The sequence below is a fragment of the Vicugna pacos genome, chromosome 14 (genome assembly GCF_048564905.1).
Source record: "Vicugna pacos chromosome 14, VicPac4, whole genome shotgun sequence".
NCBI classification, from domain to species: Eukaryota; Metazoa; Chordata; class Mammalia; order Artiodactyla; family Camelidae; genus Vicugna; species Vicugna pacos.
Window position 1 is genome coordinate 73,542,017 of NC_133000.1, and position 23,371 is coordinate 73,565,387.

Sequence of the window (23,371 nt, forward strand, 5' to 3'; positions counted from 1 at the left end):
CACCGCGTGCCCCTCAGCCCGGGGCCCGGTTCTCACGTGCAGAGCTCAGCCCCTGACACGCGCCCCTTGGATTCACTCTTTTCCCTGTAACTTTGCTGAAGGTGCTTCTCTGGCTGCTCTGGAGTTGCTTGGGCTTTGAGAGATCAGGAAAGAAGGAGCTGGGCGTCGCTGATGGGGTGGAAATGTTAGCAAACGTCTACAGTGTTTTTTTTCATGGAGGCCAGGGCAAGTTTTTCCACTTTATCTTCTCTTTTAGAGGAAAAAAGAATGCTTTCCCCATTTCTCCCTCAAGTGTTTCCCCCTAAATGCCCAATTCTGACCCAGGGAACTCTGAGGTCTGGGAGGGACCCTGTGTGTCACAGGCCACTCAGCCCTGGGCACTGTGACGCAGGACAGAGCAGTGGGTTCTCAGGGCAGGTGTCCTGTGTGCTGCAGGTGCCCAGCAGCCCCCGGGCTTCAGCCCAGCTGCCAGGAGCCCCACCCCCACCCCCGTGACTGACAGCACCATCTCCAGACACAGCCAGTGTCCCTGGGGCAGTTGCCCCCCGAGGACCACGGTTCCTGCGGTGGAAACCAGGCTCCGATTATGTGATGAGATGTCACCTGCCCTGCCGTCGCAGGGCCTGCTCACTGCTGAGTGCATGAGCGAGCACAGTGAATGCTGGCCCTTGGCCGGCACCTCGGCCCTGCCCAGGGGCGCAGCGGTGGCACACTCACCGTCTGCCACATGCCGTGGTTGATGACTGGCCCGCTGCTGGTGACGCGGCCAACACCCTGGTAGCGGAGCTGCAGTTCCAGCCGGCCGGCCCGCAGGCCCAGGACGATCCAGGTGCTGTCCTGATGGCCTCCGGCGAAGAACAGGACGCCCTCGGGGTCAAAGGTCCTGAAGTCGAACTCGGCCACCAGCCTGAGTGCCGGCACCAGGGGACGAGCAGGTTACACACAGGTTGGGGGCGTGCGGCCCCTCCCTGCAGAGCTCACCACGGCCCCCTGCCCGCTCTGCGCTCACCTCGTCGGCTGCAGCCGTTTGAAGCGCAGTCTGATCACGGGCGTCCCGCTGAACATGCGGCCGAGGTACAGGGACTTCACGCTCTTGGCCACGTTGAACGGCACGCAGGGCAGGATGTCCTGTCGAATGGGGCGGGGGGAAGCGTCAGGGGAGGCGGCCCAGCCCAGCCCTGGTCACGGGCACCTGGGGCCTGCCGGGCACGCCCCGGCCCAGCGTGGACCCTCGGCCTGCTCCCTGGCCTGCCGTGGGGGCTTCTAGGAGGGGCTGCTCTCAGACATTTCCAGAAGCCTTGGGCTCCTTGCTCATAGCCGCCTCTCCCAGTCTCTTCAGTGCCCTCCCTCCCTGCTAATTTCCCTTTTGCTTTTATGTTTTAAATTACGGAATACTTCAAAAGGACAGAAAAGCATGGAGAACAAAAAACAACTAGAAAATGTTGTAAAATAAGTAAGACATAGAAGCCTTGAAGACCGCCTTTTCTAGAAGGTTCCCTGCTCTACAGCACAGCTGGAAGCAGGCAGAGCAGGTCTGCGCCCCAAGGTCAGGGGGTGCTGACTGCACAGCCCCCCCCCCCCGAGCACAGGCCACATCTGCGGCGTGTGAACCAGTCGCACTCGGGGCAGGAGTTACCACGACTTCACAAACACAACAGAACACCCAGCGGAAGGGCCATATCTCCCCATGCGGCCCGAGGACACGGGCCTCCGGGCAAAAGCACCACTCCCAGGAAGCCTCCCACGAGGCTGTGGCCGGGCGCTACCTCGCAGGTGCTCATATCCAGGGACAGCTTGAGGCCCCCACGGCCATCGCAGTGGCAGGTGTAGCTCCCCGGGGAGTTGATGCAGGCCTGCTCACAGCGTCCCTCCGCACACTCGTCCACATCTGCAGGCCACAAGGTACACCTGAGCCCCGCTGCTGCCAGTGCACACCTCGTTCTCGGATCACACCGCCGTGGACACGCCCCCAAGCACGTGACCCCAGAGACCCCACTCCCAAGGCTCCCACCCAGCCAGCCGCACACACTGTGATTCCGCGGCTCTCTGCTGGGGAAGTGGCCACTGTGCTCGGAGACAGGGGAGGTCAGCACAAGCTGAGCCTGTTCCCTGGGACACCCAGACTCAAGGTTCCGGAGCAGGTCCGTGCCAAGGACAGCATTGCTTGCAGGTGAGCATGGGGCCCAGGGATGGCCTGGAGGGGAGGCGTTGGAGGCAGGGCCTGGACCACCCCATCCCCTTTCTCAGGAAGACAGCGGGAGGGGACATCCTCTCTGTGCCCCCAGGAAGCGATGGGGCCAGGACGGCCCCAGCACAGCAGGTGGAACCAGGTGGAGAGAAGCTGGTGGGCTTGGGGGCACGGGGGCCCTGCCTGCCTGCCCCTCCCGTGTCTGTGGCAGGTGGCAAGGTGCCCGGCTACATCAAGACGCACAGGCTTGTCTGCGTGTGCACGCCCGTGCCCGTGTGTGCGCATGTGAAGGTACCCTGGCAGGCCTTCTCCTGGGAGCTGAACGCGAAGCCCTCGTCGCAGAGGCAGGAGTAGGAGCCGGGCAGGTTCCGGCAGCGAGCCTCTCCGCAGGCGCCCGTGTCCGCACACTCATCCACGTCTGCAAGAAAAGCGAGCTGCGCTTCAGGTCGGCCAGGCCGCTGGCAGCTGGCCTGGCCCGTGCTGCCGCCTGCCCGGCTGAGGCGTCCAGCTCTGCTGGGTGAGTGATGCCTGGTGGTGTCGGACCAGCTCTGGGCAACGAGGCGTCCCCTCCAGTCCCCCTCCTCCTCTAACCCCACCCCTCCCCATCCTCTCCTCCCTCCTCCTCTCCTGCCTCCTCCCTTCCTTCTATCCACTGGGCTCTGCAGCTCCAGGCCCAGGAGCAGGGTGGGGATGGGGGCATTTCTCACCAGGGGCCTGGTGAAGAAGGTTGATTTCAGATACGGCAAAGGGCACCCACTGGCTGGGGTGCACAGGATAGCTGCTTAATTCAAATGACCGCAGTCCAGGAAGTCCAATGTCACCCCAGGGAGTTTGGCCTGAAGTCCGCCCTGCGCCCTGGAGCCCCGAGCTGGCTCCTGACCCTGCAGCCACAGCCCTGGGCGCTGCCTCTCCCTTACTCACACCAGGGTCTGCCCGTCGGAATCGACTCCAGTCACGTAAATGACCATCAAGGGTCTCCCCTGAGGTTTCGTCCACTCTGCCACTTTGGCAAAAAAGTAGACAAAGCCTGCCTTGAAGAACTAGTTCCTACAGAGACAGAAGGAACATCGAGAAGGTGCGGCAGTGCTTCAGGTAACACCGATTCCGCAGACAGCAACGCAGAAGTGTGTGCGGCCAAGACGCAGCTGCTCACGACTTGGCCACAGGGCAGCTCACCGGCAAGCAGGCTTTCGGATGAGAAAGCCGGATTTCTCCCAGGCCGCAGGCATGAGCCAGCACAAAGCGCACGTGCTCCCTGAGAGGAGTGTGTGAGCTGCGATGACCCCACAGGCAGGACTGACCGTGTGGACACTTCAGAGCCCACGGTCCCTTTGGGAGCCAGCCTGGGCCGATCCCCCCACCAGTCCTTGCTCCCTGTGTGCAGGTGCAGCCGTGGATCCAGAACAGCCCCAGTCGCAGGGGGGTGAGGGCGCCAGACACAGGGCGGGGAGGAACCAGGCTCGCACTGGGGACTGCGGGGCAGGAAGCTGCCCCACACAAGGCAGCCTTGAAGCGCCGGCCCCTGCCCTTGGCTGGCGAGGTCCTGCCTCAGTTGTGGGGGAGCTCGCACCTACCCTGCAGTCTCTGCTGACCTCACTGGCTCCACGAAAGCTCGCTGTCTGAGTGATGCCCAGCCCTGGGTGGCCCAGTGGCCCGTCCCTGCAGGCTGGGCAGGTGCAGGGCCCCCACTGGCCGCTCTGTGATGCCCTAGGTGGGGTCCGCAGGCCTGAGCGGCACAAAGCCCCCCCCCCCCCCCGGGCTGGTGTGACTGGAGGGCTGGGCCCACCGCAAACTCTGACTTGAGCGTCTGGGGCCCAAGAGGCTGCACCTCACAAGTGCAGGAGGCAGAGCTGGGGTCTGGGCCTCACCAGCACCAGGGAAGGCATGGTGCGGGGACGCCCTCTCCAGATGGGAACCTGTCCTGACTGTGTCCCCAGCAGACCCAGTGCTGGGCATCCCCTCCTCACAAGAAACAGTGGACAGAACCCTGAGACCACTGTGCTCCCAGCCTGAGCCATCACCTTTCTCCTCCCAGAGTCTCCAGCAACATGGGGGTGGAGCTGGGGCCCAGATGGTGCCCTGACCTCCCTCCTCGGGGCCTCTTGCTCCGCCCCCTCAAGCCTCAACCCTCCCAACACTCCTCCCCGTGAAGATGCCGCCACCCAGAGCATGGCAGTGGGAAAGCTGGGCACGGGCGGGCAGGTGGGTGGTGCTGGCCCCTGGCGCCAAAAGCCCAGGCCCAGTCCCGCTGTTCACGGCGGGCTGAGTCTACAGCAAGACGGCACCGCACGCCCACAGCCTCCTCGGCCTGGGTCCGTGGGTCTCAAGGTACCAGAGGAGACAGTGACAGTCAAGAGAAAGGGAGGTGTGTGGGCAGCATCAACAGGCACACCCTGAAACCTGGCAGTGAGGGTGGGGTCCTGCCATCACATTGATTATTAATCAATCACGCTAACCCCAGGCAAGCACAGAACACCCCCCTGTTCTGCACACTGTTCTGGGGGGAAAAGGCAACAGGATGCAGGGGTGCACTCAGACCACCAGAGTCTTCCTCACCATTCACAGACTTGGTGGGAGGGGTGACAGGAGACTAGTGATTGGGTCCCTAGGGGTCTTCCAAAGAGGTTAAAGCAGGGCCCTTGGGCAGGACAGCAGTGGTGCCTGGGGGTGTCCAAACAGACAGTGCAGGGCTCCCCAGAACCTTAGCCTCACAGTCAGTCGGGGTGGGCCCTCAGGACTCCCTGGTGGCAGCAGGTGCACAAGAAATGAACCCCAAGTAGAAAGGCTGCCGATCCCCTAGGAGCAGTGGGGGGATGGGCCCTTGGGTCACAGTGAGACACCCAACATGGGGCGTCTGAGGCTGCAGGCTGAAGTCCCTTCCTGGGGCCAGACCGCGCCAGGAGCATGGAGGTGGCTGTTCTCGGTGGGAGGGGCGGGGGTTCCCTATGCACTCGGGGAACCACCCTGTGGATGCAGGGACGCCTCCCGGGTCTCGTCAGGGCTGGGAGCCACCGACGTTTTCACCTCGAGCACGACTCAGGGATGCCCTGTGGCGCCCGGCCTGCCTGGGCGCCGACCCTGACGCTGCCTCTCCCCAGCAGTTCCAGCTCCTGTTTCCTGGGTGAGCCAGCCCACAGCACTGAGAGACGGCTGCAGTGAGGGGGGGGCGGGAGGAAAGGTGTCCCTGCAAAGTGGGGCGCGGGGGGCTCCTTTACAGCCTCAGAGTCTTCCACTGGGCAGCAGCCAGGGTGGACAGAGGATGGGCCACAGTCTGCAGTGGCCTCATGTGTGCTCAGGCTGCTGGGCCGAGGGAGCCCCAGCCTGGGCTGAGAGGAAGTGAGAGGGACGCTGGCCTTTCTCCGAGGGAGGCCATGGCCCAGGGCCGTGGGGCAGCCAGCCTGGTAGATGTGGGATGTCCTAGCCCCCGACTGGCACAAAAACGCCTGCCGCCCCGTGGCCTGGAAGGAGGCCGAGCAGCTGCCTCCCCTCTGGGGCTGTAAGCTCGGCCTCCCCAGCTGGGCCGGCCCTGCATGGATCTCAGTGAGTCATCCCCTGTCACGGTGCTGGGGCAGCTCCTGCGGCCGCCAACATGCCCGGGCATGTGCTGTCTCTGCAGGACGCACCCCGCTCCCCGCCAGAACCAGAGGAACCAGCCACTGCCCGCAGTCTCCTGCAGACAGCCGGCTTCAGCAGTCTGGCCATTCGGCAATTGCAGAGTTAAAAGGGGGAGGAGCGGAGAGGCGGGGTGAGCCAAAGGGTCCTGGATCCAGGCCTTACCGTGGCAAGTCTGGCGGTCCTGGGAGAGCGTGTAGCCGCCATAGCAGGCGCAGTGGAAGCTGCCTGGCTTGTTGGAGCAGATCTGGCTGCAGCCCCCGTTCTGCTGGCCACATTCATCCACATCTGGGAACAAGACACAGAGGGATTAGGGCCGTCAGAGGTGACCCACCTCCCGCCTGGAGCAAGTGGCAGTGTCTGCACACCTGACCCCACTGACTCCACCCTCCAATTGTGGGTGGGAGGCCCCCGCTGTACCCGGGGCAGTGATGGTTCACCGCGCCAGCTTCCTGGGAGACGGGGCTCTCCATGCCGTGAGGGGGCTGCCCAGGGTTCTAACCAGGTCTGGGGGGTTTTCCACAGCTTCTTTGCCAACACTACATAACTGCAGACTCCGAGAGGTCGGAGGTGAACTCACTCTGGACTCCTTGTCAATCAATGGGGGCAGGGCATTCCTACCGGCCCCCCTCAACCCCCGCGGCCTGGTCCTGCCCTCAGAGAGGAGCTGCCTACCCATCCCAGCTCACAAGGAGCTGGCCTGAGCTCAGGGCTCAGCTCGGCGGCTTTACAACCCGATGGTGCCCTGCCCGGGACACAAACAAGCCCTCCGTGCGCTGTCCAAACATTCGTGCTCTGGGAGGACTTCAGGGGCTGAGGCACCCTGCCCGCCCAGCTTCTCCCTCCTCTGCGAGCTGAGCGGAGGCTGACCATTGAGAGGCCTGGGTCCCTGACAGCCTCAGCCAGACAGGCCAGCAAGGCCGTGTCCCGGGTGGGCAGTGAGGTAAGGAGAGGAAGAAGAGAGGGAGCTGGCAGCCCCTCCGGCCCGGGGCCCTGCAGCCGGCCGAGGGAGGACCTGACGCCTGGCCCTCGCCCTCCCCTGCTCCCCCGCCAGCTGCGTGGCCTCACCTGTGTTGCAGAGCCGCCCCCTCCAGCCGGCTCTGCACTGGCAGTAGAAGTTGCCCATGAGGTCCTGGCAGACTTGGGTCCCCTCCTTATTGCAGGGGTCCGGAGAGCATTGGTCAGGCAGGTCTGCATTGAAAAGAAAGAGAAAATCACTCTGAACTGCTCCTGGTCGGCAGGGAGGGAGCGGTCATGGGGCACCAGTGTCCCCTCCACTGGCCCTGGCCGACTGCACAGATCCCCCCGACCCCAGGCAGGAGTGGGGTCACAGAACAGGCTGGCCAGGCCCAGGCAGATTCCAGGAAACCCAGGTCAGCTCAGAGGGTGTAGCCACCCACTCATCAGGCCAGAGAGGTGGGGGCTGGCCCCAGGGGCAGCAGAGGCGAGGAATGAGCCTTGCTGGCTGGGGCTCGGACCTCCCAAGGAGCAGGTCACCAACCCTCGGCTGACCCCTGGTCCCGGACCTTCACCCACATTCTCTCCACGGGTGTGGCCGCCCCTCCCATCCCAGAGGGCCACTGCCCAGCCCAGGCTGCACTGGCTGGGGTCCCGCAGGAGGCTGCCTGCCCCCCACAGCACCTCAGCGAGGCTCCACCGCTGCATGGTTCCTGCAGTTTCAGGGCCCTGGTGGCAGGGTTTCCACGCGGAGCCCCCGACTCACCCCCGGGGTGGGGAGGCCCCCCAGTGGAGATCCCGCCCTCCCAGGACTCAGCGTCGAGAGATCTTGAGAAGGGCTTTCACTGTGCCTGGTGGGGCCGAGTGCAGGTGGGGCTGGCAGGGAGGGGACACGGGGGAAGGAACATGGGGAGGGGACACCTGAGAGGCTGGGCCGTTCTGCAAACACAGGAAGCTGGAGAACAGACCTGGAGAGGCGGGTCTGAGCCAGGCAACCAGACACCACGGCTCTCTAGCTTTTCCTGTCCCCGCCCTGTGCAGCTCTGAGACCCCTGTTCACTCCACGGCCTGGCTACTAGTTACAGGCCAAGCCAAGCCAACAGGGCCCCTGACCACTGAGAGCACCAGGCCAGTGTCTGTCCTGGTGGAGGCCGGCTAGGCGGGCACTCACCACTGACCTGTCACTTCTTTCTTAGAAGGGCTGACATTTCCAGCCTGACGCCGAGTCTGGGGCCAAGCCAAGACTTTGCCCTGTGGGGCTCGCTCCTGCTGCAGGAGGCCAGCAGGTCCTGTGTTCCCGCAGCCCACTCAGGCCTGTGTCAGCCCTGGGCACAGGCCGGACACTGCTCTGTCCTCTGCATCCCACACGGGCCTGGGCACCCGGCCACCTGGGGACCCCCTCAGGAGGCCCAGCTGCGCGGGAACCCTCGTAATTGTCTGTGTCTGCAAACTGGAACCCAGGCCTCTCACTGGTTCTTCTTGAGCCCTTCCCACAGGACCCCAGAGTCTGCTTGCTCTGCGCAGTTATGGCCAGCAGAACACCTGCGGGCGGAGACCAAACACAGCACCTCCAAGCGCCTCTGGGACGCTCGCACAGCTGTCTGTCGGGCTCGTCTGAGACCCCCTTTCACTCCGGAGCGAGTAGGAATTGGGTCTAGCAGTCTGACGAAACGGGGTTTGGGGATGGCAGGTCAGCCCTGCGGCCCCCATGTCGCTGCTCGCTGTGACCAGTACCCCACTCTGGGGACAGAAGCGGCCCAGGGCCAGGAGCGAGAGAGGAAGCAACGGGTCTGCTTTCCTGATCCCGTCTTGGGAGGAAGGGGCTCGGAGGGGCCAGGGAGACCCGGTGGGGGCCACGTGCCGGGGCCTGGCTGGCTCCAGAGCCGGACGGTCCAATGCTCAGCACATCAGAGGCCCGGCGAGAGGGATGGTGGGGGCACAGTGTGCGTCTCCACTTGACGTATTTGGTTAGAGACTTGAAGTCGTATCAGAAGTACATACTTGGCTTGTTAACTTCGCCTGGAATTTGCCTAGAATGCCCAACACCCCCCCCCCCCGTTAAAAACCTCAGGATCCCGGGGGCTGAGAGGCCAACACCAGTCTCAGCTGGGAGTGGAGTGGTTCTGGGAGATTCCCACACAACACCCATCCCAGAAGAGTCTCCACCCGGCACTGCTTTATCTGTTACCCTGTTCAGAACCTTGTCTCCAGGACAGAAGGAAGAAGACACACAGGTGCCTGCAAACTTCTGAGGGATTCAGTGGACACGTTCGAGAAGCCAAAGCTTGGGCCTGAGGGCCCTCACGTAACGGCCCACAGAGCCTGCACAGGGTTTCTGGGCCAGACGGGGTCTGCCCGGTGTCAGGCCCGCCGGCTATCTTGGCCCCGTGATGCTGCGGGAATGGGGGAGGAAGGACGTGGCACAAGCCGCGGGCTGGAATGTGGAGCATGTGCTGACCGCTGGCAGCCTCTGCTCCTTCTTCCAGAAATCTGGGGCTGATGGCAAGTTATAACCCAGGCGACACATGCAAATATGGGCCCGCTGTTCTTGCCAGAGAGGAGGGGCACAGACACCCTTCCCTCAGGACGACACCAGGCCCTGTGCCCCCCACGAAGGCTGCAGGAAACCCACAAGCAAAGCCTCAGAAACCGGCCCCCATCCTCCAGCTGGAGGCACCGGGTGTTTGGGAGCCGGGGGGACTGTCAGAGAGGAGCCCCTGGGCCCGGCCTGTCGGCCTCAATGTAGACATGTGGGAAAACTGAGACATTCCCTTTGTGGTTACAGCTTTGATGTCACAGCAACGGAGAAAACACTGAGCTATGCCAGGCTGACATCGATGACAGCATTCTTAGGAAGGAACCGGCACAAAGTTGCCTGAGTTGTCCCCATGTGCACGGAGGCCTGGAGGCCCGTCTTCCAGGAGGGCAGCGCGGGGTGTGCCCTTCCCGTGAGGCCGTCCTGGGCCCAGCTCCCGTCTTCACGCCTGCCCGGCGAGGGTAACTGTGCTTTGCACAGCCTCAGGCGTCCGGACCTCCACAGGCCAAGGCGGCATCCGAGCTGCATGGACAGTGCCCGGGCCACACGCGGGGGCCCCCTCGGCCCGCAGGGAGGAGGGGGTGAGAGGTTTGCTCAGGGTCATGGGGGTCCTGGCAGACACAGCCATGGCCACCAGGAAGGAAGGTGTTTCCCAATCTGCCAGAAATGCCCTTAGTGCATCTGGCACGAGATTTATCCCCTGAACACCAGCTCAGGAAACACCCTGGGCCGCCTCCTTCCTTATCTCCCAGGCCACACGCCACCTGGGGGGAAGGTCCAGTCCCACAGGGGTTAGGAAACCATCTTTGCTGTTCAAACAACTGAAGATACTCTGACACCATGAAACCTCGCGTGCAGGGACACAGCCCAGGAGTGCTGCAGCTCCTCCTGCGGGAAAGCTGCTAGAACTAGGGGCTGTGAACCAAACCCCCGGCCCTGGCCGCCGCGTGGGGGATGAGCGAGCACAGCTCTCTCCCAACCTCACCTCCTACGGGGATGTCTGGGGCAGGTCACACGCTTAAACATGAGACACCAGACAACACTTTTATAATCTCAGGACAGATGCGGTCTGAGCCCAGGCACTAAAACCACCTAAGAAACTCGAGTACATAATTTAAAAAGACGAAACTGGTTTGGCAAGTTGACAACAGCAAAAACACAGCTAAGAACAGAAAGCCAAAGTGACAGGAAGCAGGAACTGCTGTGACACTCCCACATCTGCCTGAGGGCCGTGAGTCTGGGTGACTTCTGGGGAAGCGGAAGTCACGGGGACCCTGGGGCAGCAGAGGGCAGGGGCGTGCTCCAGGTCACCCGCGATGTACGCCACAGGTCTGGCTCCTTGAGAGCAGGGGCCCGTCTGCCCAGCATGTGCTCCTGGGAGGCCACCTGGGAGGTACCCCCGCCCCCTACCCCCCACTACATCCATCACTTCCTGTCCCCCGGGGCTGGGGCTGGTGGTGGTGACCCGGGGCGAGTCAGGTAGGGCCAGCGGCTGGTGGGTAGGTGGGGACGGCCACAGTAGTGGGGCCCTGGCCAGCTCTGGTCTGCCGCCTGCCCTCCACGCTCTCCCCAAGGCGCGGTCCGAGCCAAGCACAGGAGACCTGGCGTGCAGGGCTGGCTGTGCACTCAGAGCCACTCCCCTCTCAGGTGGAACAGGTGCATGAAGACCAGTGTGGGTGGGCTGGTGTTAAGTGGACAGCACCGCAGGGCGTGTGGACCAGAGCCAGGGTGCGAGCCAGGCTCCGCTGAGATGGTGCTCGGTGCCACGTGTGGACTGGAATTCATGCAACAGGACCCCCAGAGCGTCACTTCTACTGTATGATCATTCAGAACAGCAACTCTAGTAAAAAGGCTCATGACGAACTGAGGGAGATTTTGCTGCCTTGAGTACAAATGGCTGATCTGCAAAATCTTCCACGGCTCCTACAGAGAAAAGCAGGCAAAGAAAACGAACCATTCACAGAAGGAACGCGAGGCTGCCAGACACGCAGGCCAGCCTCACTCCTCTGGGAGAGACACAGGCTGAACTGACTGGGTGTCGTTTTCCACCAGCAGAGACCAGGCAGTGAAAAGACCCCCCTGGGCTGGTGTGCGGTGGGGACGGGTCTGCCCTCCCGGGGCGCCGGGGCCCGGGGACCGACCTTGGCCTCCCCCCGCGACCCCGCCCGGGAATCTGTGCTGCAGGCACGTGCAGACAAGGCTGCCGTCACCCCCGGTCTGTTACGGTGGAACCTGGAGCCGGCTGGGAGCCTGCAACACTCACTGCCAAAAGGCGCCCCCGACCCCCACCCGCCACAGCGCGGGCGCGGACACCGGTGCCAGGCCCACAAAAGCACACGCGGGGCGGCGGGGAGGTCGGGCGGCACAGCGAACTGCCTGCGCCTGTGAGAAACGAGGCGCCGCCTGGGTCTCTCCAGGTCTGAGATATCCTTAGAATCCGTGGCCGTGGGGAAGGGGACGTGACTGAGTGGGAGGCAGGGCTGGACGCGCCTGCTCCTCCCCTGGGAAAGGGCCGCCTCTCACACTGGGCGCACCTCCCGCCTGCTCAGGCAGCCAGCGGCTTCTTGCTTAGAAAAGGAAGCTCCGCGAAAAGGGAGCGGCTGCCGGCGGGTGCTGTGGCTCCAAGACAACGGGGGCACTCAGACTCCTCCTGAAGACGACAGCGAAGCCGAAGCCGCCATGACTCCGGGGCTCCGAGGAAGGAGACAGACTTACTTTGCACGCAGGTGACAAAATCTGGGTTCTTGGCATACGGAGATCCGTGTTTGCTGATGCATGCTGCAAGACAGGACGGGCGGCGCATCACTCTCCATCACGGCCGGAGCGGGCCCACACCACCGGGCAGGGGGCCATTCACACTGAGCAGGCACCACCTCCTCCAGCAGTAGCCCAGCCTGGCTTTTGTGGGCACGGAGCATCTAACACTGGCAAATGGGGGTGCCGCCACCCACATGGAGAACGTGGTCTCCAAAGGGGCACTGGTGGCACGCAGCAGGCCACCCAACCGTGGTCAGAGCTGAGCCTCCACCCGCACCTGGCCCTGGGTCTGGACACCAGTCTCTCTGGAGCTCCTCCACGCGGATCCGGACACTCCGCGCAGGGCCTGGGGCAGGAGCAGGGGTGGCTGGATGAGCTAAACTTGAACTTGGGCACAGGGGTTGTCGACTGTCCCTCCCCTGGCCCTTCTGTAGGTGGCCACTGCTCCCACAAGCCAAGTGGGATGTGGGCGCAGCAGCGGATGGCCCCAGAGGTGGGCTCGGGGGCCACTGCCACCTTTGCCTGAGGAAGCAAGCCCACAGGCCTGGGAGCAGGCCGGCAGGGGGCCCACAGCGGGCTTCTTGGGGCTGCTCACGGGTCCACTCTGCTTACTGACAGATGTGGACACAGAGGGGCACCTCCCAGAGGCTCTAAGGCCAACGGGAACTTTACCAACATGCATTCACACAATGAAAGGGAGGCCCCGGAACACACCGCTCTCCTCGCAAGGGCAGACAGGTCTGGGGGACCCGGGCCTTCCAGGCTGCACTGACGAGACCCGCTGTCGGCCCCGAGGGCCACCAGGGCTTCCCAGAGGCCCAGCGGGTGACCCGCTGCTGAGGGTGTGCCCACACACACCTGTCGTTCAGAGTAAACAGAAACCTTGCTAACGTTCTCGGCCTTAATGAGCAGCATGGCAAGCAGCGATATGCACAGCCCACGCACACGAAAGCCCTACGAGGTCTTCAGTGTCGGAGTCAACAGTCCCGAGACCAAGGAGTCCGAAAACACCAAGTCAGTCAGTCCCACTTAACGAGCTAAGCCTGCAGCCGAGCAGAGCAGAGGGCGTCGCCCAGCTCGCCGTGATGGTGTGAGAGACACAGACCAGGGTTTTGACCCGGGAGCTCTGGGCAGTTCCAGACTCACGTGTGATTAAAGCATCTTTCCTCCAGGAATGACTTAGTGACGGGTCTGACCACCTGTTCCTCCAACATGCGACACACACCCCCAACTAGAAGAAGCAGTGATTTCAACTTACCTAAGTATCTTGGATAAAAATAGTCCTGCAGAAAAAGAGAAGGCAAGAGTTCAGTGGCAGGTACCAGGCGTCCGAGCACCCCCGCCAGCAGCTGGCCACCTGCGCCTCCCTCTCCCCACCCCGGACAGAAATGGCTCCAGGGAGGCTGGCGTCTGAGGAAGGCGCTCAGCACCCATGGGACAGGACAGCCCCGGAAGCCACTTTTTTGCCTGAAGACCACGGGGAGAGGCGTGATGTCTGCAAGCCTGAGACCAGACCTGCTGTGACCAGCACAGGCCACCTGTGTCCACTGAAAGTGCGAGCGAAGTGTCTTGTGGGGGGACGAGAAAAGTTCCAAGAAAACTAAGTCTTCGACCCTCAGGGACGCAGGGCCCTTGGGGAAATTCGAGGCCTCTGTGTGACTCTCAGCAGTTACTGTACTTGGAACACAAGCTACCGGATGGGCTCGGAGGGTATAAACGGGGGTCTTTCCACCCAGGCATGCAGATCAGGAGGTCGGCACAGTACAGGGTGGTCAGACAGGAGGCTGTTGTCCTGACCCCTCCAGCAGCAGCTCCGGGCGTGGGCCCAGACTCACCGCAGCCTGGCCCCCGCGCACCTGGGTATTCTGCTCTGGCCGGCCTCGGAGAGCTTGGCCCTGAAGACCCTCCTGAGGGAGCAGGTGACCGGACGCCAACGTGAACTGCCTGCTGGTGGGACTGCAGGTTCCTATGCTGCTTGTTTGATTACTCCCCACACCAGCCTCCAAGGAGGGTGTCGTAATCAGCCCCCTTATCACAGACCTGTGAACTGAGGCTCCAGGTGGGCTGTGGAGTCTGATGAGGCCCCAGAGCTGGGAGGGCGCTGGGGGGAGGCATCAGAGGGCACAGAGGTGCCCGGCCTGCAGGACACGTGCGCCACCGCGTCTGTCACCTCCACTCGCACGCCCGGCCAGGGCCCCTCGAGCCGGGGCGGGGCGGGGTGCTCACCCTGTGGAGATGCGCTCAGATGCGCTTTTACAAAGTGACGTTCTGGCAAAGATGCCATCTTTTAAACTCAGCTTCTTTAAAAGAAACGTAAAAGTCAACGTAAGTTTGGGATTCAGTTTGTGTGATGGTTTCAAAGGTGACATTCAGTGCAAAGGTGACAAAGAGGCAGGCAGAAGCCGGGGGGCTTCGAGGCTCTAGATCCTCTAGGCTCCCGGGACCCTGAGGCTGGGCTCCACTTCTTTCTCTTGCTTTCAGTCCTGCGCCAGCCGACGCCAGGAACAGAGAAACAAGGAGTCTGGGGCCCTGTGACCAGATCTCTCAGTGCCCCTCGGGGTAGTGGCATCGCCCTGGGCTTAGAGGGAGAACAGAGGCCACTGGGCTTTGTCACAAAGTGGTGATGGGGATTAGGACGGACGCAGAAAGTGCCCACCCAGGTTCAGGAAACCAAGGGTTAGACTGAGAACTGAACGATGGCTAAGAACCGCAGGAAGAGTCCCCAGCGACACACAGATGCCTGCAGACCGCAGCTTTCCAGGAAGGGGTGCTGTGTTTTCCAAAATTGTGACTGGTTAACAGTACCGTGTGACGTGTTTTAGTAACGAATCCTACTGTTGTGAAAAAGCACTGTTAACAGGAAAACAACGCCCTTCTGGCCTCAGGGCACCTGCCCTCAGATGCCACCTGCTCCCTGCGGTCTTGTGAACCCGGGGCCCTGGGAGGACCTGAGCCCGAGGGCAGCTGGGTCCACTCAGGTCTAAAGTGAGGCTGCGATTTGTTCTGAAGCCACAGGGGGAGTTTCTCTGCATGGCCCTGTCTCTGCTCCTGATGAGTCTGGCCCGGCGGCCGCCTCACCGATGACAGAAGGTGCGGTGAGAGCCTGTGGCTGGTGAGGTCCTTGAGAAGCCCCTCCGTGGACAGACCTCACACCGGCCTCCACCTGTGCTGACCACCAGGACCCCGACTTCCCAGCGGGGTCTGTGCCCAACAGCGACTCCACCCCTCAAGGCAAAGGTCAAGAAATGCAGGGAGCAGCCCACCCTCACTGGGCTGGGTCAGCGAGGACTGTCGACTGGCCACCCCCAGCACCCTCACTGCGGGACACTTGGTTCTGGAACTGCAGCTCCAGAAGCAGCAAGGACCTTGGGCAAGCCTCCTCCAGGCAGCCCGCCTGCCTGCAGCTCCAAATCCCCTACATGCACTGTCCTGTGGGGTCCCTCCCTGGGCCTCTGTGGCTGGGTGGGGAGGGGGCTTTCTGGGGGTCTCTCTATCAGACGTGACGCTCTGAGGGCAGATTCGCCTTCTGAAAAGAGTCAAAGACATGGGAGCCAAGTCTGTTGGAACGTGCGCTATTGAGATGGAACCACCACCTGGGCTCAAACAGCACAGGACTGAAAACAGCCGCCTCCTGCAGCTTATAAACAAGGCACACTTGCAGCTGGGAAGGTTCTGGAACTTGGCCTCCGATGGCTACCGAACACCTTCATGTCCAAACCTCTGGGCTCCCCAGAGGCCAGGAACATGGTGGCAGGGCCCAGGTAAGCCACGGATGAAAGAGGGCCTCCAGCCCGACACTGCGCAGCCTTCCCCACGGTGCCCTCACTGCCTGCCCCCCATGGACGGATGGATGGACTGGGCAGCGCCCTTCCCAGCTCGGCTGGGAGCCCCGTGGATGCAGCCTTGCACACACCGGGTCGGGGTGCAGGATTCACTCTGTCGTGGAGAATCCGGGAGTTTCACCTGGATTTACACGAGGGAACAGGAGTCACGTAGCACATCACAATACATGTGGCTACTTCTCAAACAGTAAACTAAGAATTGATTACTTCCTTTGATGGATAACTGCCCCAAAATTTGTTTCCAAAAACCTATGGTCCTTGACGAGGCAGGCGGACGCGCGGGTGTGATGCACACTTTGCCTGTTGATGTGCCACGTGCAGAAGGTCTCACCCCAGGAAACAGTCAGAGGAACTGACTAATCCTCTGGCCACAGGGGACCCTTGGGGGTGGCTACAGACCCCTGGAAAGCCCAGCTCTCCGGGTCCTTTCACACCAGTTTAGGACGATACTTGCTGCTGTCCAGATGCTCAGGGCCCTGGCAAAGCAGTTGTGGCCTTGGGTGCGTGGAACCTGCGCCCCTTACTCACCAAGTGCTCCCGCTGCAGTATGCACCTGCCCACAGCAGCTTCTCGCCACACGGCCTCCACGTGCTTCCCACCTGCTCTGGGCACCCAGGGCACCAGCTGCTGGTGAGGCACCTGCAGGAAGCCCTGAGCGAGTCCTCCAGCCCCTCTGGGTCAGCCAGGCCCTAAGGCAGAGGTTGGCAGCCCTGCCCCTGTCCCCCAGCTGCGGCTGATGGCTCAGGTGACAGGCGACTGCCCAGGCCCCCAGGGAAGTGGAGGAGCGGCTGGTTCCTCCAAGCTCTGGGTTACGAGGTACAGCATAGGTCTCTGACGTGGTTAATGACAGCATCGACTGCCAGGTGTGGAAGTGCTTGTGGACAAATGAACCGTGTAGAACAGGTCTGCTTCCGCACACCTCTCCCCCGCGGCAGAGATTTACAGCTGCTGCCCACGATCCGCGACTCTCCCTTCATCCTCAGTAACAGAACTCTGGATTTATTTGGAGCTGCAATGCCTCCAGCTACGAGACTACACTTCCCAGCCTCCGTTGCATCTAGGCTGGTCATGTGACTAAATTCTGGCCAATGAGATACAGAGAGTGAGACTGAGTGAAGAGAGTGCGGCATGTTGGTTCTCCATCCTCCTTGCCGGAATGCAGATGTGATGGCTGGTGCTCCAGCATCTTACCCAGTATTATGAGGAGGCCTGGAAGACAAGGCCGTGCACCAATCCTGTGGAGCACACACAGGCTGTGTGAGTCCTGGGGCACTCGCCATTGAGCAGCCCTGGTCAGCCTGCCTCCCACTTTTTTTCACCTGAGAAATAAACTACCTCATTTAAACCTCTGTTGTTTACATTTTCCAAATTTATGCAGCCAATACCAGGCTAGCTGAATCTGACAAATCAGTGCAAACAGAATTATAAGCACCTGCAAAGTAAAATTATAAATCTACCAAGAGTCAAGGTTTCACACGTCAGTGAGAACGTTTAGGGAAACAGCCACTGCTAAGGCTTTAATAAATAAGGCTTTAGACCAATTAAAAATGGAAGAAGAGAAAGTTTGCAAGTATCATGGAAAGACTGCTCCAGGAGAGAGTAACCTGGTGGTCCAGGATTAAGAGAAGGTGGTGGGAATACTGACAGAGGTGGCACATACTTTCTGCAAAAGTGTCTCCATTTATGGTAAGAAGAATTTTGGCTTTCTAAAAATCATTATTGTTTTGGAAAACATATGACCTACCCCTCCCCTCAAATCTTATTTCAATGTCTCTTCGTTCTAAAAATTTAGTGCCTAATTACCCTTATAATCCAAATTTTATACAGCATGAAATGGAATAAATCTGATTTTCTAATTTACAGTTTCATGCTCAAGTTTAATTTGTACACTCACTGTGTAATCTGATCAGTTTTGAGCGGAGCACTCTCAGTGCCCTCTCTTCCTATCTAACATGCCCTCCTGGCCAAGGCCTCTGAGAGCTGCTGGCTCTCCCCTTCACAGCACTGATCACCCACAGCTTTGCTCGGTAAACTCTTCTGTTCTCAAGGCCAAAAGTGGCAATGCCACTCACTTGAGTGGCTGGGGTGCTCATGGGCAGGAGAGGAAACAGCTAAGCCTCGCCGGGCACTAAGCCTCACCGGGCACTAAGCCTCACTGAGTACTAAGCCTCACAGGGTAGTACTAAGCCTCGCCAGGTACTAAGCCTCGCTGGGCACTAAGCCTCACCGGGTACTAAGCCTCGCCGGGTACTAAGCCTCACCGGGTACTAAGAGCCTTACCAGGCACTAAGCCTCACTGGGTACTAAGCCTCACTGGGTACTAAGAGCCTCACAGGGTAGTACTAAGCCTCACCGAGCACTAAGCCTCACTGGGTACTAAGCCTCACTGGGTACTAAGAGCCTCACAGGGTAGTACTAAGCCTCACCGAGCACTAAGCCTCACTGGGTACTAAGCCTCACTGGGTACTAAGAGCCTCACCAGGCACTAAGCCTCACAGGGTAGTACTAAGCGTCACTGAGTACTAAGAGCCACACTGGGCACTAAGCCTCACCGGGTACTAAGAGTCTCACAGGGTAGTACTAAGCCTCACTGAGCACTAAGCCTCACCAGGTACTAAGAGCCTCACTGGGCACTAAGCCTCACCAGGTACTAAGAGCCTCACAGGGTGGTACTAAGCCTCACCGGGTACTAAGAGTCTCACAGGGTAGTACTAAGCCTCACTGAGCACTAAGCCTCACCAGGTACTAAGAGCCTCACTGGGCACTAAGCCTCACCAGGTACTAAGAGCCTCACAGGGCAGTACTAAGCCTCACAGGGCACTAAACCTTACCAGGTACTAAGCCTTATCTGCCAGGCTGCCATGTCCTCCCAGTGAAATGAAACTCACAGAATTAAACCAGCAGAACTTTACTCAAACTACAGCTATGTTGTATTGAGGGATTTCTAAGCACCAGGCCCAGTGCCAAGTCCTTCATGCTCCCTCTGGTGGCACAAGAACAACCCAAAGATGTCCAGGTCCTCCTCCTTGGCACCTGCCAATCCGGTGGGCTGTGCAGCAAAGGCAAGGGGGTGCTGGTCAGGAGAGGAGGCCATCACCTGGGGCATCAGGGTGGGCTCCGTGGGACCACCAGGTCCTCAGACATGGAAGAGCAAGGCAGCAGGAGAGCCAGAAATGAAAGGAGCCAGATCAAGAAAAGAGCCGCCGACCCTACTGGCCGTGAAGGTGGAAGAGGGGCCAGGGGATGCAGTGCCTCTAGAAGCTGGAAGAGGCAAGAGAGGGTTCTCAGCTGGACCCCCTGGGGGAGCAGCACCCCAGACTCACTTCAGACCCTGCCTCCAGACGTGTAGGTCTGTGCTGGTGTGTCATAGCGGCCGTGAGGAACCACAACCTCCCCAATCAGATGGAAGCTCCGTCCCCGCCAGCACGCGGCAGCCGGCCCTGGGGTGCCCAGCGGAACCCCACACGCTGTCCGTCTGCCGGACACAAGGACGTGCCCCCGACGGGCCCGTGAGTAGAGTACGTTCCACCTCAAGTTTTGGGGCCCAGGGTGGAGCGGAACCAGCGGGCTCTGGGCAGGGACGAGGCCTACCTGGTCTCAGGTGCACGGGGGGACGCGGGGCTTGGGCCCCATCCCAAAGCTGCAGGGGGCACCGTGCAGCCGTCCAGCAGCATGAAGAGGACTGAGTGTCGGCCCGTCTTGGGAGGGCCGTGGCAGTGGCCTCGGGACAAGGCCACTGGTTCCAAGCAGTGGTGGTGGTGGTGGGGCTGCGGCTTCACCCCATGGCCTGAGAGGCGGCAGTGCCCCGATCAGGCTGGGGAAGGAGGAGAGGAAAAGAGGGGCATCTCAGGCACCACGTGTGGCCCTTCACTGGACCCACACAGGCCACAGGCAGCCACATCAGACACGCAGGTCATGCTTCCCTGTTTACGTCATTCAGGAAAGTAAGGTACACTTTCTCATCATGCAAAACAGCAAAGTAAAACACTCGACAGAGAACAACATGAACAAGTTAGCAGTCCAAACAGTGTGGTTGGAGACAGCCTGTGGACAAAGTCAGGGCCTCCAGGAGCGGGCGATGCCCTAGGGCCTGGTCCCTGCAGCGTCCACAAGCAGCCTGGCGTCTCCTCCATATCCTCCCCCTAGAGACCTGGCTCCGACGAGCCCCTGTGAGCTCCTGGGCTGCGGCTCAGGAGCGCTTCAAACCAGGCGGTGCTAGGACTCCTGTCTGCTTGGGGCGCACCTGCAATTCTGTGACATGCTAGTTCAAAAGCCTGCTGCTCCTGGCACGTGAAAGGGAAGGTGACATGCAGCTCGATGCTTCTCAGCCCGAACCATGGCCCCCACCCCTCCACCCAGGGAGGCGCTCAGTTTTCGGCAGCATCGAATGCACTGGTGCCAAAGGAGACAAACCCAGAGGGCGCAGAGATGGGTGAGGACCCAGCGACTTCTGTGATGACTTTGTCAGGGTTTGCGACGTGACATGGGAGGGGAGCATGCCTGCCTGGCCCTGGCAGCGGCCAGCAGCCCCCTCCTAACCTGTCCTGTTCTTCCATTTCAATCTGAAGCGGTGCAGATGCACTAAGGAGACAAGTGTCCAAACCTAGCCTGCCCACCCCCGCCCCGGGGACTGCACCTGCAGCCGCCAGTCATGCCTCAGTCCTGGGTGGACGGCCCCAGCCCGGCCGCAGGGGCCCCTGGCCGCTGCAGCGGTGACCAGAAGCTGGCAGAGCCCGGCTGTGAGACTTCCATGGAGCACAATGTTGCAAGAAGAGGTACTCAGAGAACTGGGTCTAGATGGCAGGTTTGGGGAACAGATGTTGAAAAGAATGCGTTTTATTATTGTGAGCACTAACTGGAGGAAAACAAACTTCATCCACAATTTGGGGGAAAAAATCCAAGAAAATAAGAATGAGAAGTGTGATAGTAACACGTTACTACCTCCTCTGAAAAGCGTGTTTTCAGTCAGTGCAATTTTCCCCCGGAGGGAAATAAAGATCTCTCCCACCTCCTGCTCCTCCCTAAAAATTATTTTAAAGCTTAACGAACTGCACTCTGTCAGACTCAAAATTTACAAGGCATACGCACCAGGTATGCAGTGAAATCACTGGACCAAAATAACCCCTGAACGGGCAGAGCACTGCCAACATCAAATACTAACCCCCAAACCACAGCAAAGTCCGCACCTCACAGAGACAGCCCCACCTCTGACCGCAGGAAACGCAGCGTGAAGAAGTCGGACACCTGCCAGCAGTGCTGGGGTAAAATAATAACCTGGAAGTGTTTGGAATGTCCTGGCCCGGCTACTTGGAATGTCAAGAAACAGGCCACAAGCATTAGCTTCTCACAAGGGTGCTCTGTCCCTAAGTAACACAGCAGACCTTCCGTGTGTTCAGAATCCCTTCAGTCGGTTTTCCACAGAGCTGAGCCCACTGGCGAGGATGAAGTGTGATTTGCAAGGACCGCCCTGTCATTAGGCTGGAGAGACCAGCTCTGAGTCCTGCAGACCCCAGGGATTAAAACAAGCATCTGGGGGGCTGGAGAGAGCCCTCCTCTCCCCCGGGGCCCACCAGGGAGCAGCAGGCCTGGCACCGGGACCTGCGTGCTGGCCCAGGCCTAAGCAGCCGTCTGCAGACCTCTGAGCTGTGCAGGAGCCAAATCCGGAGAAAACACAACCAGTCGAACAACACTTCAGAGAATCCAGCCACTGCCGGCTTTCTCAGCCTCCAGGGGAGCGCCCGGGGCCAGGGCCCAGCCTGGAGGCCTCGTGCCTGGAGGCCTCGTGCCTGGAGGCCTGTGTGGCCAGTGGGAGGGGGGCGGGGCTGTGCAGGGCCAGGAACCTGGTCTCATCCCCCGTGGACCCCAGAGCAGCAGACAGGACAGTGAGGGTGTGAGTCTGAGGGTGTCTGAGTGTCCGAGTGGTAGGGACGGCTGTTGGGGTCAGTGGGGCTTTGGGGGGCAGGTGGGCCAAGCTGTCCTGGAGGTCACTGGAGGTAACAAGGTCCCCCTCTTCCTTCCCATCCTCCTGCTGGACTCCAATTCTGTCCTGCACAAGATCCCTCAGGCCACTCCAACAAGGGGAGACTTGAGAGAAGGGCCTTCACCTCCCTTGGGGTGCCACCCTCAGCTTTCCCCAGACTCTGGATCTCAGGCAGACAGGGGTCCTTGGATGGCAGACGTGGTTAAGTCAAGGCCAGCAGCACCATGGGGCTCCTCCAACCCTGATCATCCCCACCACCAGGTCCTCACGTCTGAGAGAGTGGGGGTCGGGGGTAGAGGTGACGGGAGAGAGATGGAGGGAGAGAGACAGAGATAGAGAGAGACACGGGGTGGAGGGGGAACACACAGGGTCAGAGGTCAGGCTCAGGCTGTGCTCGGATGCTGAGAGGCCCCTAGGGTGTGACGCCCTGTGCTGCCAATACTGGGGTCATTACTGTTTGTGTCTCAGTTAATGGAGGCGGGGGTCAAGGACCAGGGCCTGGAATTCTTTCCAGTTCACACCAGGTGCTGCAGGTGGTGACCTATGACTGGGCAGCAGGTCAGGCTGAGGGAGTCTTTTGTCCAGAATCCTTTCCGGGAGCCGAGAGTGATTACTGAGCTGGTATCGGCGCCCGGAACCTGCCTGCCTTAAAGGACTTGCGTAGGAGGGTGACTCTGGGCTGGCCTGGGGGAGCTTTGGGAAGAACTCAGGAGAGTCCAGCAGAGACACGTGGGGGCTGGCGACCCAGGGCCTTCTGAACGAGACGCCAGGACAGAAATGTCAGGAAGAGAGAGTAACAATGTGAAAAAAGAAAGCAAGATAAGGTGGGAATCCAATCACCCCTGGGCTCGGGGGAGGGTGGGAAGGGTGATAGGGCCTGAGCTGTAGCCTGGACACTCCCCTGCGAGGCAGGGGGGCAGCGGGGCCAGGACCCCTGGAGTCAGGAAAGCCCCCAGGCTGCTTCCTTTCTGGCACAGGTGTGTGATAACCCCAGAATCAGGAAGGAGCCATGTGCCCCCAGCTACCTGCTCAAAGGAGAGTTCTGAATGAAGGTCAAGCACCTGCCCTCCCCGAAGAGGAAGATGGCCCAGTTTGGAACAAGCTGTTTGGCAGAAAGACCCTAGAATACACCCAGCACAGACCACTCAGGAGCAGGGCCCCCGAATTCCAGGGAGGGGTCTGCAGTCCAGGTGCCCATGCCTGCCCACTCCCTACTCCCTCCCAGGGCACCCTGGAGCCCCAGGAACGGGAACGGGAGAGGCAGCACCTTCCCTGCCGGCAGCAAAGAGCAGCGTCGTCAATCCTGCACCAGGCATGTGGCTCCAGCTGAGCCAGACACACTGAGGACAGGCGGCCAAGGGTGAGGCCCCAGAGTGGCCCTGGCCAGTGAAGACCGGAGTTTCCTACAGGCAGCTGCTTGAGACAGCAGGCAGGTCACAGCCCGAAGAACCTGCAGGAATTTAGGACACAGGCAGCGGTCCTCCTGGTTCCTGAACTGA

At 60.7% G+C, this 23,371-nt stretch overlaps 1 protein-coding gene across 1 annotated transcript in view; it reads right to left on the reverse strand.

Annotated features, from left to right (window-relative positions):
• Positions 1-23,371, reverse strand: part of GAS6 (growth arrest specific 6) — a 33,479-nt gene that overhangs the window by 6,981 nt on the left and 3,127 nt on the right. The window contains exons 3-10 of the mRNA XM_072976591.1: positions 13,309-13,333; positions 12,009-12,071; positions 6,869-6,991; positions 5,966-6,088; positions 2,484-2,606; positions 1,767-1,888; positions 1,010-1,128; positions 718-907 (exon numbers count right to left, since the gene is read on the reverse strand). Coding sequence (XP_072832692.1) covers positions 718-907; positions 1,010-1,128; positions 1,767-1,888; positions 2,484-2,606; positions 5,966-6,088; positions 6,869-6,991; positions 12,009-12,071; positions 13,309-13,333 — 888 coding nt within the window. The remainder of the gene's footprint in view (positions 1-717; positions 908-1,009; positions 1,129-1,766; positions 1,889-2,483; positions 2,607-5,965; positions 6,089-6,868; positions 6,992-12,008; positions 12,072-13,308; positions 13,334-23,371) is intronic.